At 36.3% G+C, this 17,926-nt stretch overlaps 1 protein-coding gene across 9 annotated transcripts in view; it reads left to right on the top strand.

Annotated features, from left to right (window-relative positions):
• Positions 1–17,926, top strand: part of METTL8 (methyltransferase 8, tRNA N3-cytidine) — a 78,848-nt gene that overhangs the window by 35,339 nt on the left and 25,583 nt on the right. For 6 of the 9 annotated variants that reach the window (XR_010389985.1, XR_010389984.1, XM_064514942.1 and 3 more), the window contains exons 2-3: positions 6,960–7,115; positions 13,433–13,524. Coding sequence is in view for 7 of the 9 variants with exons in the window: in XM_064514942.1 (XP_064371012.1) it covers positions 6,973–7,115; positions 13,433–13,524 (235 nt within the window). In the remaining 2 variants the exon portion in view is untranslated. Of the gene's footprint in view, positions 1–6,959; positions 7,116–8,893; positions 9,331–11,143; positions 11,457–13,432; positions 13,525–17,926 lie in introns of those variants that run through there. The other 3 variants (XM_064514943.1, XM_026093333.2, XM_064514944.1) reach the window with 3 other exon arrangements.

The following is a 17,926-nucleotide window of genomic DNA, read 5'->3' as shown; positions in this document are numbered from 1 at the left end:
CTGTGCCTGTAGATCCCTGAGTGGAACCTGTGGTCTTAGCTGATGCTCTGGCAAAACAAAGAGTCCTAAACTGTGATGTCCTGATGCTGTGTGCAGTTATTTTAATGAAGTTAGCTAAATGCAAAGGTGGTGGTTGCAGTTGCTCTGTTGAAGAGCAGGTCACTGGTGGTATGCTCCATGGTGGATCTGCAGCCTTGGGAGTGACCTGGACCTGAGGGAGGTTGTACCTAGGCAAAGTCCATTTAGACTTGCAGAGTCTTGTGGAGATGTAGATTACTGAGGTTCCTCAATGTAAATTTGGTCATTGTAAAATTCATGTTGGTATCTCTGGTCTAAGCATCTTTTAACAATAGAAAAAATGTGTTTTATTTTAGACAAATCATCTTCTGTTAGTTGATACAGTTATATGTTCAGAACTTTGTAGAAACTGCTGTTGAAAAGCAATTTCAGGGACTGGAAGATCTATTTGGAGATTTAAATTTATCTTCACGGTGTATATACATAAATTCAACAGATTTTTTTTTTTTTTTTTTTTTTTTTTTTTTTTTTCTGCCGGAGCACCAGCCAGCAGAGGGTGCACAGGTTAACTAGGAAACCTCATTCCTCAGCTATGTTTGTCATTGATGGCTTCCTCTTGATGCTGAACTGGCAAGCGTTATTTTGTTGAGTCAGTTCCGTGTTACGTTCTGCTGTATAAATAACTGAAAGGGAAGTGAATTGCCTCATGGGAAAAAGGGAGAAAAATGGGGGAAAAAAGTTACGAATTCCTTTTACTTTGGGTGGGTCAGGCAGAATATTTATATATTTAAATTTTATATCCGTCCAGTGCTTATTGCTGTGAATTTCCCTCTTCACATTAATGTGCAATATTTAAGAATTTTGTACAAAGTGACCAGTATCTTCCTAATTTCTATTTTCGGATTCTTATAGTCGTAATATTTATAATTGCAGTTTCTGAATGTGCCATTAGTAGGTGATACAGACACTAAACAGTAGAACAATTAACACTGAGAATGCTATTACAAATAGATCCAGAACAAAAGCGGAAATTCCATTCTAAGGAAGATTCTAGGCTATCAAAACATGGTTTTAACTTCAGTTGGAATGAAAGTTCAAATCATGGTATTTTTCACAAGTTGAAGTGTTTTGAATTTGGTTAAAATACTGTACTGAAACTTCATTATAAAATCAAAATATTCTTTGATAGTAAAGTCAAAACATCTCTATAAATGGAAATGATACAATTTCATCAAAACATTTGACCTAGTCAAAACAAAATCTTTCAACATTCGAAGAAATAATAAAGGTGTTCCATTATAATAAAGTTTCAACAAAATCAGTACATTTCTGAAAAACATTTTAATTTTATTGAATCAACATTTTCTGACAAGCTTCTGTCAGAATGTTTTATCAGTTCTTTTTGTAAGTGAAAAAAGCAATAGGAATTCAGGTTAGTTTGGGGTGGAACAAATTATGTTAGTCACTTATAACAACTGAACTGCACAATTTTATCCATAAAATTGATTTAAATGAAATGCTTTTGTTAGTTGCTTCATGTTTATGGCACTTATATTAATTGATTAAAGATTCAGTAAATAAAATATATCTTTATTTCTGAGGTACCTATTCCTTCCTTTTTAGCCACTCATGTCCTTTTGATCTTGCAGCTGTTGTTATTTTCTCTTTAGTTGCATTTTTTTAAAACTATTTTTACATTAGCTTAAAAACATATTAGCTAGTATAGTTCATTCCCTCAGTACTGGGCAGAAAACTTCCTTGCTCCTACTGTCTTCCCAGATAAATAGATACATATGCCAATGTGAATTGATATTGCATTTCATAATCTCATGGAAGAACATGTTTTCCCCTTTTTGTAGGAATGGTGTAGCAATTGCTTCTTAAAATAAAATAATAAAAATCCACTTTAGTCTTTTAAAACTTGTGTTTTTATAAGATATTGCAAAAATGATTTATATAGGAGAATAACAGGTGTATCAAGGGAAACAATTCTCTGTGAATACAAAATTAGGAAAATAAATAGTAATAATTGTCCATAGTAGCATTCTGTTTGCTTTCTTACTTTTAGAAGTGATTATATAGTATCTACGTGCATTATTTTGTCCCAAATAATGTTTCTTCAAGTTCAGTTACTGATCTTCTGCCTGTATAATTCCAGTAGATGTTTTCAGTAAATGGGCTGTTTTATAGAATTTATTTCCTTCCTTCCAGTACTTCTTGGTTTGCAAGGTATGGTCAAGAGAATATAAAATCTTCCCCCCTCGTATAAAATATTTCCTCTCTCCTGGAGCTTTTTTAATGGGCTACCTGAAAAGTGGTGTAAGAACAGAGTGTTCTTACTCAATGTTTCTGTATGAGTTTAGAATCATATTTGTTGCTTTTCTATTTAAAAAAAGAAAAGTTGCTTTTTAACTGATGTTAACTGTATTTCCTCTATAGGAGTCAGAATAATAAAATACTCTGTTTGCCCTTATTCATCAAAAATACATTTTTTTAATTTTGTTTTTCTTTCTACCTTGATAGTCAGAGCTGTGTGGTTAAGTTTTACTAAGGTCACTGTGTGCCCACAAGAAGGCCTACATCATTCCCAGTGACGATGCATGAGAAGGAAAAACAGTTTGGGGTTTTAGATTTGCTGGGTTTGAAAAGCTGTGAAATAACTTATACTTCAAAAATATTGTGCACATTTGAAACAACATAATTGAAAGACTAATCACGAAGCCCCAAGAGAGTGTATTTAGTCACTTGGTAAAGTATAATAGCATTTTAAGCCTTCAGTTTGTCTTTTTGTAATAACACCTTTTTTATTTTATTTTATTTTATTTTTTTAACTCTATGGCCTTTTCCAGGAACACCAGAAAAACACTTGTGTTAGTAAATGTTATGTTAGGTCTTCTCAAAGGAGACTTTCCTCTCAAGCTCCTTCTAGCCTGCTTCCATCTTACCACTAAAGTTTCCCAGAGCTCATATGCTTCCTCTCATGTGGTTTTCCACCATTTCCACTTCCCTCTTCCAAATTCCTATGTTACTTTATTGTATAAGATGCAAAGCCCTTGATTTCATTCCAGATCATCTGTTTTATTTTGTAGTTTCTTTATTTGATTTTCTTTACTATTATCCAGCTGTATAATGTATCAGTTCTGTGGAGAAATTTTCATCTTTATTTTCTAAAGTATTTAAAGACTTCTTTCAGTTGTCCGTTCTATGGAAGAAGCTGAGAAAGGGCTTATATTCTTATCTTCGTACTTCCCAAGACATAAATAAGTCTGTTTGACAGGAAGTCCACTATATCATTTTTTTACTTGATTTAGGCTATTCTTGGATTATGTTCACATCTCAAATATTAGCATATATGTATTTTAAAAATATACACTGATCATTCATAATCATCTCTTCTGTGTTATCATTTTCTTAACGTATTTTTCACTTTGTGTTCACGATTGCTATTTTACCACTTGCATCTGTTTTTTGTAACTAAGGCGTTCTGAGCTTTGGTAGCATTCAGTGGTAATAAAATCAGTCAATATACGCTTTACAGGAGAGCGTTGGAGATTAATTGGCAAATGTGTAGATAAGCTTCTTAGTGCCAAGTAGAGGAATTAATTGCATGAAGTTCATTGTTTTCAGAATATTTCTCTGTCTGGAAATGTAACAAACAGCACATATTATTCCTAATACAGTCTAATTCTTCTTTTTATAACAGAGACTCTTAGAGTTGGACTTAAGGTTGCAGATGGAAGGAGTTGTTAGCTTTGTAGTCGGAGATCTTATCAAATGTCCAAATGTTTGCAGCCAGTAAGTTTACTGGAACTAGGTTCTCAGACAACAATGAAAGTTTTTTTTTTTCTGACATCTCTTTCAGAACTGATACTTTTCAAGCATTTTTCCTCAGCAGTGAAGTGGTTTACAGAATGTTTTGATGCATAATTTACTGTTTAAAAATAAGATTAGAACAGTTCTTTTCTCCTGCATATCTCTTTTTTTTTTCTCTATGGAGATGATCCCTCAAAGGTTTCAATGCTGACATCAATTAAAAATATATTATTTCTGATCTAGCTGGCAGTTAACATGTATACCTTCCTTTGTGTGTCCACCTGCACAAAACTGTACTAATGATGCTGAGTTAGATTGTTAGGGGAGGGGAGATTTTTTTTAGGGTTGTTTTCTATCAGTTTCTCAACTAAAGTGAGGATGTGATCGGAGTTTGTAAACCTGACAAAATTCAGAAGGCTAAAATGCAGTGCTCCACAGGGGAAAAAAATCTTCTGTTTTACTTTTGAGCATGGCTAGTGAGTGGGGTTTTCTTTTTTTTTTCTGAAAAATAGTTATGCTTCTACAAACTAAAGGCGTTTTTAGTGTAATTTGGTTTCATGATAATTTCTTTGAAGGTGAAGGTTGGGTTGTTATAATTAATAATCAAACTCAAAGCCACCTTGCTTTCCTGACTATGACTCCAAAGAAGGAAATAATTCTAACTCTTTCAGGCAACAATATTCCTTGTTGTCATTGCTTCAAGGTATCATCTAATCTGACAAAGAGAAAGGGTGGTTACTTGCTTCATTAACAAAATTAATTAGGGAGCAGTGACTCACTTCTGAAAATGTAATTTGGGCTTAGTCACTTAGGTGCCTTTGGAACTTTTAGTAGCCAGATTGCCCATTAATCTCATGATCTGTGGCGAGCTTTGGCTCTCAGGGATGTGTGCAGGTCTCCAAGGAGATCCCTCACAATAAACACTGGATGCAACAGTAAACTTAACTCCCCTACCCACCCCACTATCCTTGCATTATCTTGATGTGTCAGGATTTATCAACTAAACTTGTGCGATTATCATCGAAGGGGTCATATTGTCAGAAAAAGAGCTCCATCTTTGGATTCTTACTGATGCCAGATCATTTTAGTCATCTGACTATATTTCCCATCTGTGCATCTTTTTATGTTCTTACTGAGATATTTAGAAAGCCAAGCAAAATTATGTGACTAGCCTAGCAGCTGAATCATTGTATTTTATGTTGAATATTAATGCTGGCACAGAAAATACAGGATCTTAACTCAGGTCTTTTTGAGTGATTAAAGGAGGAAGCGGATTTGTAAACAATTTGCAATGTAATCATGGACTTTTTATCCAGGCATTTCTATAATTTAATAATTTTTGATGATGGTTTTGGTGTTTTCTGTTCTTTTTTAATTTGTTTTTGTGTTTGAGAATGTTCATTTGCCTTTATGTAAATCATACATTTTGCAGAAATTGCCTAGGTGCATTAATTTTTATGCCTCATAGCTATTACTCTATAATATTCCATATACACTAATAATTATGCATTATTTGATGAATAATAATGCATGCATATTTTCAGAAAGAGAGCACGGATGATTTGTAATAATATAAGTAATTTACATGTAAACTGGTATCATTTTAGTTGTTCAACCACATAAAAAAAAAAAAAGAGCCATAAAAAACTCGTTAAAATTAGAAGTGGTTTTAATTTTTTTTAATAGGACTAAATGCTACATTTTCACTATAATGTGAAGCCCCACGTCCTGGTAATATGATGCAGTCCCAGCAGCCAAAATGTAACAGGGTTTATATTTGGCATTGACAGCCAAAAGGCAAAAACCATTTTATTCAATCTTTGAAAAATAAAAAAATAGTAACTTTTCTCTGTAATCTCGTTCTCTTTTTTTTGTGGGCTTAAAATGAATAAACAATGGCCTTTTAAAAAACATGACTCATTCCTCATTTAAGGTGTACTTTTGAATTGTTCAGTTAATTGAAGTGATTCCTTTGCCAGGTTTTGTATTGATGTGTACAGATTAATCTTTTTTATTCACAGTACAAGACTTGTGATCAAATAGTACTATTTTCCTCAAGATAAAAATCTTCATTTTGTAGCCAATTTACACAGAATTTTTTTTAATAATGTCTGTATTTAAACCCTGCCTGTTTCTTTGTAACTATATTTTGTATTTCCAATACATTATATTTGTATGCATGCTTTACACAGAAGAAGCACTCGAAAAATGATTTTTAGTATTCTCCCTTCCCCCCCCCCCCCTTTTAAGTCTTATGCAGAGCTCTTGGAGCAAAAAAGAACAAAGGCACATCAGGATAAAAGTAGTAAGTGGAGTATTTTATTTTACTTGTCTCCTAGAAAGCCTACATTAACGAGCACATGCCAAAAAACCTACAAGACAAAATGCTGGTACTAGATACACACACTTGTTATCGTTCATTATTTACACTGTATGAAGAGACTCCAAATAAAATAAAATACAGCACTATAAGAAAGAATTATACATGTAATAGAAACATCTCAAGCACTGTGTAATTCTTGTGAATATGCATTTAACGTTTTAAACCATTCATTTCAAAGGAGGCATCGAACAGGGATTACAACAATACTCAGTAGAAATTTTGGAATGGTTTCTCATGCATAATGTTTACAAATACTTTTTTTGATCTTTCATTTCCTATATGAAAGCGTAAAACCACAGTCACAGCTCCAGAATTAAATCTTTTGAAGACTGTAACCTAGTGAGTGGGGTGAAAAATGTCAAGCCCAATGACAGTATGTTCCCACTAGAACAAGTGGTTTCTTTACTGATTGCTTTTTGCTTGTCTTTTTAAAGGTACAGTGTCAAACTTGTTTTATTGTTTTATTGTGTATTTTTTTTTTACTGCTCGATAGGAGTTTGAAACTGCACCAAATGATTTATCTTTGAGCCACTTTTATTGTGGTAGCCTACTTTTGGCTTATTTGGGCTTTCAGCACGCTCAAGGGACATTGCTATTTTTAAAAAAGCATTTAAATTGATATGATAGTTAAAGATTATTATTAGAGTTGATATTGGTGCTTGACTATTTGACCAGTTTCTCATCTAAGTGACATAAACAATTAAGTTACAGCAAAACTGTAATTTGAGTTAATTGTGTTTTGTAGGTCTCTGAACAAAATGAATTTCATTACAAGGCTTTCTGCTTTATGTCTGAGGAAAAGCAAGATGCCGCAGAGGTACCGGAGTAGTAGACGACCAGCTGTTCCACTTGGATCACGGATTTTGACTGATCCTTCTAAGGTTTTTGAGCATAACATGTGGTGAGATGGCTCTTCAAGGTTGACTTTCACGTGTATATGTGTGTGTGTGTGTGTATATATGTATATAGGTGTATGTGTATATATATATATATATTTATTTTACTATGATGAATCATGCTATCTCTGTATCCATAATGATGGGCTAACAGAATAGATGTCAAAAGATAGTGCTAGAGAGAACTTCAGACTGTTAGAACTAACCTGACAGTTATAGAGCTCTCAGTGACTTGCATAAAAAGCTACTGAGCAAGTAGTTAGTCATGAAATGAAAGACAAAGTATTGTTATAGGTCAGTAATGACTTATGAGATAGAAAGTGTAGAGAATATTAAGTAGTCCATTTTGTCATGGCAGAAAGTTACTAGTTAGGTGCTATAATGTTGCATATCAGATTAGTACTGTATTGTAGAACTGACGCAATATCAAAAGGAACATATAAATTACTTGTTTTCTTGTAAGGTTAATTATTTTAACATGTGAAGGTGTGCTGAAGATGTTACAGTTTGGCAGAGATTGCCGTACAACGGACAATTGTAGTAAAAAAGGTAAATTGAATCTTAAGATATATAGGGGATGTAATAGCAGAGAAAACATTAACATGTAAATGTTAGTCAGTTAAGAAGTGCCTAGATTTGCAGCAGTGGTTCTCCATCTCTAAAAGGTATTTTGTGATTAATGGGGCTCGGAGAAGAGTGAGAATACTGTTCAGTGGAACGGGAAAACTGTCTTATAAAGTGAGATCAAAAAGACTAGGATTTTTGACCTTGGAGTGGAGGTGAATAAGATAAAAGTATGCAAAACAGTAAGTGGTACAGATTAGGAACACCATGAATTTTTATTCCCACAGTTTATAACTCAAAAACACAGGGTATTTGATGAAAACAGAAGTGGAGGAATTCAGAAGCTATGTAAGAAATTCTTTTCTGCATCTTTTTTTAATATGCTTTAGAACTCTGCCACATACAATTGTTGAGAACAAGGATTTAGCAATATTTGAAAAGGGACTGGACATGGCTAACGATAACCAAATGCTAACTACAAGAAACATGTTGGAAATGGTACTAAAACAGAGGGGTAGTGGATGTCATGTTTCAGGGCTTAAGCTTCCTTGAAGGCTGGAGAACAAGGTGGGACAATCAGATGTATTCTGTTTGCTTCATAGCAGTAATCTCCTGCAGTTCTTATGCTTTGCTCAGAGGTGTCCCCTGCTGACAACTGTCAAAGAAGGTATTAGACAAGCTGACACTCAGGTCTGACCCATCATGGAAGCATCTTTGCACTGAAATGAAAATTCCAATTTACTGTTTTTTTTCTTTTTTTTTTAGAAGTACATTTTATTTGTTAATCAGGTAAATATAACCTAAATTATTTCAGAAGTGTCCCTAATAAAATTCTACTAAATCAAAAAGGTTATCAAAGAAAACAGTGACACAAATGATTGTCTTCTAATTAATACAGTAAAATCTTCATTATTATTATTTATCTCTAAACTTGGGCTTAACTGCTGAAGTAAGATACACAAGTTGAACTTAGCTGAGCAGTGGATATTGTCTTCCTTGACTTCAGTAAGGCTTTTGACACTGTCTCCCATAACATCCTCATAGGCAAGCTCAGGAAGTGCAGGCTAGATGAGTGGACAGTGAGGTGGATTGAGAACTGGCTGAATGGCAGAGCTCAGAGGGATGTGATCAGTGGTGCAAAGTCTAGTTGGAAGCCTGTAGCTAGTGGTGTCCCCCAGGAGTCAATACTGATTTCAGTATTGTTCAACTTATTCATCAGTGACCTGGATGAAGGGACAGAGTGCACCCTCAGCAAGTTTGCTGATGATACCAAACTGGGAGGAGTGGCTGATACCCCAGAGGGCTGTGCTGCCATTCAGAGGAACCTCGACAGGCTGGAGAAACAGGCAAAGAGGAACCTCATGAAGTTCAACAAAGGGAAGTGCAAAGTCCTGCACCTAGGGAGGAATAACCCCATGCACCAGAACAGGCTGGCAGCTGGCCTGCTGGAAAGCAGCTCTGCAGAGAAGGACCTGGGAGTGCTGGTGGTGGTCAACAAGACAAGAAGTTGATCATGAGCCAGCAGTGTGCCCTTGAGGCCAAGAAGGCCAATGGTATCCTGGGTTGCATTAGGAAGAGCATATGAAGAAAGGCTGAGAGAGCCGGGCCTGTTCAGCCTGGAGAAGGGAAGACTGAGGAGGGATCTTATCAATATGTGTAAGTATCTGAATGCAGAGTGTAGAGAGGATGAGGCCAGACTCTTCTCAGTGGTGCCCAGTGACAGGACAAGAGGCAACGGGCACAAACTGAAACACAGAAGGTTCCATCTGAACATGAGGAAAAACTTCTTTCCTGTGAGGGTGACAGAGCACTGGAATAGGTTGCCCAGAGAAGTTGTAGAATCTCCTTTCTTTGAGATATTCAAAACCCATATGGACGCAATCCTTGGAAATGTGCTCTAGGTGAGCCGGCTTGAGCAGGGGGGTTGGACTAGATGATCTCCAGAGGTCCCTTCCAGCCTCAAACATTCCATGATTCCTATACATTATTCTTTTCTAAACTAGAGGTCCCCAAGCCATGGTACACATACCACCTCAAGGCCAAATCTGGAGTTGCCTATACTTCTCTAAGTTCCTTGTTCAAGAAAGTTGGAAGCTGGTTGGTAATTGTGTTTTGAGTGTAAAGTCTCTATCTTTGTTCTATAAATCTGTACGTAGTGTAGTTTCTAAGCATCTTCTAGACTCGGTACCTCCTGTTAGGTGGAAAAATCCTTTATTTGTGTGAAAGCTGATTAAAATGTAGGCTGTATAGTCTATCTAGGTAGGAACAGATTTGAAAAAAAAGGCCACTGTTTTTCTGTAATATTGTGCCTAGGCAAAACTCAGTTTTGTTTCGTTTTTTAATTTCCTTCCAAATAACTGATCATGTATAGCTTCAGTTTTTCTTGCTTTCAATGACAGTCTAATACAGAGTTCTCAAACTATGATATATGTGGTTGGGGTGGATCGTGAAGATGGATGTGAGGATGGGGGGTGCAAAGATCTGTTGGGAACAGGGTTGTTCAGGCAGTGGACCTGTAGATGAATCCATATAGCTCCCAAGGAAGAACGGATGCAATAGAGGGAGTTGGAACAGAGATTGCATGGATCCCACGAAAGTCTGATAAATCAAGAACTTGGCTGTGAAATCAGGGCGGGGGGAAAGGGTTGGGGGGGAGGCAGGGGATGCTACTTGGGTCTGAAGCTAGCTGAATCAGCAGGGTTCTTCTTAGGGAGATAAGGGGAATGAGGATGAGCAGTGGTTGAGCTGAATAGATCATGTAGGGTAGGCATAAAGGACAGATCTTCCCCAGTATTATGTATGAGGATTCATATGTCCTCTTGTTTTCCATTCATCTAGTTAGGTAGTTTTTAAAATGACACCCATCTTTTTGCCTGTTTATGTGAATTGACAGGGAGCCAAGACCTGCCACCATTGCTGCTAGGAATACTAAGCAAATTAAATTTGGGCACTAATGCTTTAGGTATTTGCTGTGATACTTTTCTGTCATTCAGAGAGAGAAGTACTGAATAATGCTGAACATTGGAGCAAATAGTTTCTTCTTGCATTCAGGTTAGTAATTGGCTTAGTTTTCATGTGTTAGAGGTTTGGAGATAATTAGAGCCTATGTTGGCAAACAAGTTAATGGAAGAGGGATAAGTTGAGCAAGCTGAACTGAAAGTAGCATTGCTTGATCTTACGTCAGGTCTGCTCGTGTTAATAGTTCCTGATGTGGTTAAAATGGAGACCTTGCTTTGCCACTGTCAAAGTTCACCTTAAAACACTTCTGAATTTAAACACTTCCGTGCTTAAAGTTCTTTTGTATTCTGTGTTTATGCTAGCTTACAGTGCTGAAGGAGCTGTCTCATTTTAAGCATTGAAGCTACTTAAATAGTTTACATAAGAGCTATGCCATTTCCACACTCACAGATTTTGGTCAAGATGTGTTGCTGCTGCTGTCCCATTGTTGTATATGATGTCTTTCATATAGATTCTTCTAAGAAAGAGCCAAGAGATGTTTCTTCAGCTTCAGGAAAACTCAAAGAGAGACAAAAGAAAAAAAGAATTGTCAATTAAAGTGGAGAACCTCAGACACATACAGTACTGTATGTGGAGTACATAAGGGCTCTAACAGACACATGATGATGTGTTAAAATTGATCAAGCATACAAGCAAGCCATACAGTCAGCCCTTCTGACAGATACTATTGCCATCTGAAAAGTCCTCGGTTTCAGCTTGCTAGAATAGGCAAGGTCAAAAGCAGCAATGAAGGAAGCAAGTTTTTCCAAGAGGATGGCTGGCTGGTAAGGCTTCAGTGGTTCAGTTTTGTTCTACAATACGTCTTTCAGAGTCTTGATGCTATGCAAGAATATTTTGTATATGAACAAATACAGAAAGGGAAGAGGCAACCTGTAGGGGATAACAATGAGAAATATTTCAGTAGACATGAGGGAATCTGAGGCAAACATGAGGAAACATGGGGAAGTCTGAGGCAAGCAGACAAATACATGCCAATTAGTCTCCCACAGTTAACAAAGAGGAACAGTTAAGCCTAAACTACCTGTATGTCACCAAGTACAGGACAGGAGGGTGCTAAATAGATTGTAGAGACAATCAACCCCTTTCAAGTTGGTGCATTGTTCCTTCTTGCACTGTAACCAATGGAATTTTAGTCATAGGCTTTCAGTTAACTGATTTCAGTAGGTTTAGGGTCTAACAGATCACTTGAATTCTATTGTCTAATTTTATAGTACTGTCTTTAGACTGAAAGATTTGGGGGAACAGCTGCTTCATTTTGAAAAGCTGCCAGGATGTTTTTGGGCACTCCCCACTGTGGTGTAATCCAAACACAGAATCTTCAGGGAATGCGGGAGCTGGGTCATCAGGGTCAGGTCTTCGCTTGGTTCTGTGTCCATTTAATGGATTAATAAAACATTAGGTGAACTACTTCATGCAAATGTACATAGTGTAGACTCTGGAACCATCTTAGCACTGCTTGTCTCTTCTTACAGACGTCTTATTCTCCTTTTTTAAGTGTTTCCTGTCTCTGTTCCCTGAATAGGTAAAAATCTTGTTCCAGCAATTCCACTTACTCTGCTTGAATAGGTGGAGTATGTTCCTTGTTTCATGAACAGCTGATTACTTAGCTGAATGACCTTTGTTCCTCCCGTCATAAACATCAGTAATACGAGAGGTTTCTTGCATCAGGGTCTTTGATGATAGGTCTATATCCAAGTCAAATACCAGTCTAATGGGACACTCAAAATACGTTCCTATAAACCCTATATCCGCTATGTTAATTCCATTCTTAAGAAAAAAGTGTCTATCACTTCAGCCCATTTATGACTGGAAAGTTTCTCTTAATCATTTCACTTGAGTTTTACCTTGTAATTAATTTTTATGTATAACACACTGAAACTTAGTTTTTAACTCTGTCAGTCTCCTTGTGGTCATTTGTTTGCATTTCAAAAAATAAAGGTGTTTGAAACATAGGAATAATGATTTTTGAAATCTTGACTCCTTTGTTCATTAGCTCCACAGTGATTGTTTGCAGGTCATAGAGAGCTAAATATTTTTATCAAGTTTACACTATAGCACTGTTTTCCATGATGCTGATTCCATTGCAATATAATATAAACAAGCATAGATACTGCAAAGCACCTCCCTAAACCCCTGCTTACCATGAAATTGTTGAGTGGGTTCCTAGGAAGTATGGTTCTGTTTGACACATTTCAGGTTATCAGGTGCCAGATGCTGTAACTGTCAGCTCGTAGTGGAAAAGTTTAGGTAATGCACTGTTTTTGCTGGAATGTAATATGTAGTACATTACTTGAACAAAATGAATTTGTTTCATACAGGGTAGCTTAAATGAAGGCTAGCATGATAACACAAGGAAGCAACACTACAGGTTTTATCACTGTTAAAGTGACGAATTATTAAGCAAAGAGAAGTCTAGAGAGTACCTCACAGAAAGAACAAAAAGGCAATGTAAACAGAGCTAATGAAAATGATGAGCTACTAAGATCATTGGTTAGGAGAGAGCACTGTACTAGCTGTCAGGGCAGTGGCTACTGGAGCTTAGAGGAAAGCAAAAAGAACCTTCCAGAGCTGCTGGAGTTCCAGATTTCTTTGGGCTCAACTGAATGAGCATCTTGCATCAGAATGTATTTCTGTAATACTGGAATAAACAATGTAGCTAACTTGTGACTGCTCCCCTTCTCCCCCAAAATATAATGCAAAATCATGTTTAAAGGCAGATTCTTCAACTACCATTTTGCAGGGACCACATGCAGTGGTCACAAGAAGAAGAGCAGCGTGCCAAGGACAAAGCAGCAGAGAACTCACTTGTGAAAGTCCAATTGGAAGACCAAGGTAACAAATTGCATAATGGCTTAAAAATTACTATTTTAATACCGTGTATTAAAATATTTAAAGATGCTTTAAAAATTCAAGAGCATTCCTTTCATTTTTAAATTTTCCTTACTAAATCTTTTGTTTGTTTTCATTTGTTGTCTCAAAGAATTGTCCCAAAGTGCATTTTGCTCGCAGTTCAGTTACTTATTGGAGCAATTTAGCCTTTTTGTGGGGCAACAGGCTTTATGTAGAGCAATGAAGTCAGCATGTTGCAATTGCCAGTTCTGTCACTTCTTTTGCAGTGCTTCAGAATAAAACTTCTACCACACAGACTGTTACCTTCACAAAAAGGAGTGAATTCACAGCCAGCTGGGGTACTGAGGCCTAAAGTTCCCATGTAGAGTATTCAAATCCTTTGTGATGATTACTGCACTGTTTAGAGGGCACATAGCAGCTAGCACCGTATTTCAGTTAAGTACCATGAAAGTTATGTTACTGGTTCCAGCTTGGTGCTTTGGGCACTTGGAAGTGCTTCAGGAACCAATGTGCTCACTTCACGTGGAAGGTGTTCCCATGCATCATGCAGAGTCTACTCTATAAATGATTAAGTTATTCCATGCCTGTCTTTAGAAGGAAAACTTAATGTATTTTGCATTTCTGAAGAATGATAGCTTTAGGTTCAAACTGGCAAATTAAACTCCAGACCAAACTTTTTGATAGTTTTGTATGCCAAACCCAGAGTACTAAGTTGATTGTAGCATAGAAAACTGGATTCTTATTTTGTTCTGTTGTTAGATAGATATTCTGAAAGCAATTATTGTGTGTGGCCTGGGTGTCAGTTTACTTAGTGTGTCTTGAAGCTGCCATATTAGATAGTGTCTTTATGACCCTACGCTCAGTTTAATTAATACAACTATGGCACATGCTGGACTGTATTGGAATTACCTGTGAATGTATCTTGGATTGTGTGCCCTTTATCACTCTGAATGCTCTGGAACTGAGGCCTCTTTTTTCCAACGCCTACTTTTTTGTGTTTTAGTACAGAGAACAGGCAGTCATTTTTGATGATAGTTGATGGGAAGGGGTCGCTGCATACTAAGCTGAAACTGACCTTATTCTGGGCCTTCCTGTCATCCTGCCCCTTTCTGTTCTTGCCTCTTTCATTCTTTGTCTAAATCCAGGAGGACAATATTTGTTTTTCAAAATTGACATCTAATATTTTCATTGTTCTCGTATGAAACAGTTGAAAATGAGCTCATGGTTGAAAAGTAAGCTGTTTATCCATGCGGCTCATGGAACCTTTTACTCTTCATCTACAATCAATTAGAACGTAGTTCATGCTTGTTAGAAATGAAATAATCAGGCATTTGTCTGTTACCAAGAAATACAAGAATCCAAAGCCATTTCCCATGAATGCCTCTCTGTTTAAAACTTGAATAGGTGAGCATTACTGATATTGTTCCTTCAAAAAGCTTCAGCTTCATTCTGCAAGTGGAAGTACATTTTGGTCTATTTGTGTTAACAATGAACTAGACCAAAGCTAATGAGCAGGTTATTTTGGGGCCTTTGAAATTACAAAAAGGGGGAAAAGAAAAGACAGATTTCCATAATACTATGATATCACTGAAACAGAGTAGTTCTGGTAAGCATCAGTAAAACAGGAGAAGTAAAACAGGAGAAGTAAAACTGAATGAACTTCTGATACTAATTTTTTATGTATTTGATACACTTACTAACATGTCCAGTTTCTTCTCTGACGTGATCACTGGCTGTAGTATCAAATACATGTCATAACAGATTCTAGCAAGAAGAAAAAACAAGTAGACCAAGTAAAAGATTGTTTTTGTTTCAGAAGCTTACACATTCATTAGTTCTGTGATTTTACATGCTTTAGAAGATTCAGTAGTCAGGCTTTTATTTTATTTTAAAATAAAATGAGCAAATCTCCCCTCTCCCCCAGCAAACCCCAGAAGCCAAGAGGATGACTGCCCACTCTGTTTTAGAAAACTTTCAGAGATTAACAAAATAAAGTAAAGAGTACAGAGTTGTTGAACTGGCAAGTAATATTTAACGTTATCTTCTAATGAATTCAGAAAATAACAGTTAGTAGAGTTGATACAATAATTATGGTTTTCGTAACATCTGTGGGAAAAAGAATTTATAGGAATACTGCATGAGTGGCTATTACACAGTGGAGCAGGAGTGGAAAGTACAGTGTCATTTCACTTGAACCAATTTAATACCGTACTAATACCATTTGAAAGGCTGACTTTAGTCATTACTTTATTAAATATATTCTGAAATCAAGAAAACTTGCTGGGAATTTAAATACAAGGGTTCTGAGCAAACCTGTAGAAAAATAGTAACTATAACAAGGGGTGGTGGTGATTTATGAATCTTTTGCATAGAAGGTTTGTTTTTATCTTTGAGCTGAGCAATCTCTATGAATGTGCAACTTAAGACTATTGAAATCTGGTATATATGACCTCAATTAACTCTGCACTTACGCTGTAAAACAACTCTGTACAGTTATTCAGCATGGCTGAGTCTTGTCCTTTAATAATACAATTGGATGTGTTAAATATTAAATTTTAAAAATTATGCAGATTTTTAGGACAAGGCATTCTGCCACCTCCTTGCCACTTCCCAGTGCTTGTATGTGTGTCTAATATTCTCAGCCTTGTTTATCTTCAAAAAGCTCTAACAATTTAGGAAATAGTATGTTAAGATTTAAATAAACATAATAGGTGAAATGCACCATATATGCACTCAGTACTATATTTTAAAAAGTAAATAAACAGGTAGTGTGGGTAGGGACAGAATCAAAAGATAATACATTATATGATGTAAAGTTAGCAAGAGATGTCAAGGGTAACAAGAAACAGTTTTGTAAATGCTTTGGGAATGAGGGAAAAACAAGAAAAAGATTTGGTTCACTACTTAGCAGGAGAGATGTAAAGGGAAAATCATCAACAAAAGAGATGTTGAAAAAGCTGAAATTTGTATATTTTTATTGGCCTTCTTTTGAAGGGGTTAGCTGCAGGCTAGTGGCTAGCACAGTTAGTACTAATAAGAAGACTACTTGCTCTAGTACTGAGAAAGAACAGGTTACAAAGCACATCCATAGAGTATATGGATGACCAGAAAAGCAGGAAAGAGACTATTTACCTTTTTAAAAAAGGAGGCAGGGAGAGAAGAGTCGGAGAATTACAGTTTTAATTCCTGGAAAAACACTGGAAGAAAAAATCAAGTGCTTGCAGACACTGGATTTGGAAGAACAAAGGAGATGAGTACTGGCTAACATATTTTTCAAGAATAAGTGATATAAAATCAGGCTAATTTCATTCTTGGAGAAGGTTGGGAGCCCTGGAGATAAGGAAAAAACAGGAGATGTCCTAAAACTTGTCCTTAATTAGGCTTTCAACTGTGTTTTACTTGACATCTCATAAGCATGTTAGATGAGAAGGATCAAATTAAACTACTTCTGGGTGAATGAACGCTTAGAGAGTTCCTTTCAGAATGGAAGGTTTTACTGGGCAGAGCACCATTTTATTCTGCATCCAGTGCTGCTTGGTGTTTTCATTAGTGATTTCAAGAATGGGAAACTTGCAGGTGATAACAAGTGATGAGGTGTTTCAAGTATGGTGAAAGAGGATTAGAACTGAGAAAGATCCTGGCAAATTGGAATAAGGATCTGAAAGAAATCAAGTTAAATTTGCTGAAGGTAAGTGCAGAATACTTTGCTTAGGAATAATCTCCTGAAAAAAAATACTGGTTCTGGAACAATTGGTTAGGTAGTAATTTTGCAGAAGAAGATATGAGGGTTGTGGTGAATCACCAGCTGAATCAGCAGTGTCATGCTGTTGCAAAATGGCAAGCTGAGATGTATAAATAGGATTACAGCCTGTAAGACTCATAAAATACTTCTCTTGCTCTGTGTTGGTAATGTCTTTTCCTGGAGTACAGCACCAAAAAAAAAGTAGATCAATTGGAGTTTAGAGAAGAAAAAATTAAAATGATCAGAGGTCTGAAAATCATGACTTCTGTGGGGAAAAAAGACTTAGAAAATCTAGAAAAGAGATCGTTTAGAGGAAACATAGCAAAAGACTTCAAATAAATAGCATTTGCAAAGAGGAGGGATTAATCTGTTCTGTGTCTGCTTTGTTAACGGGACAAGAAGTACTGGAACTGAATTGCAATGAAGAAATTTCAGGTTGGGTAGTGGAAAAAGTTTCTAACTGTATAGATGGTGAAGGACTGGAATACGTTACTGAAGGATGTTGTCCAATCTTTATCAGTGGAGGTGTTTAAGAACAAACTAAAACTTCTATGTGAAAGGGATGTGAATTCTCTGACTTGGTCAAGTCCTTCCCAGTGCTGTTCTTTGATCCCATAGGAGTATGTTTTATGAATTAAAAGT

The sequence above is a fragment of the Dromaius novaehollandiae genome, chromosome 7 (genome assembly GCF_036370855.1).
Source record: "Dromaius novaehollandiae isolate bDroNov1 chromosome 7, bDroNov1.hap1, whole genome shotgun sequence".
Classification (NCBI taxonomy): Eukaryota; Metazoa; Chordata; class Aves; order Casuariiformes; family Dromaiidae; genus Dromaius; species Dromaius novaehollandiae.
Note: the sequence above shows the minus strand (reverse complement) of the source record. Positions and strands in the feature narration are given on the sequence as shown.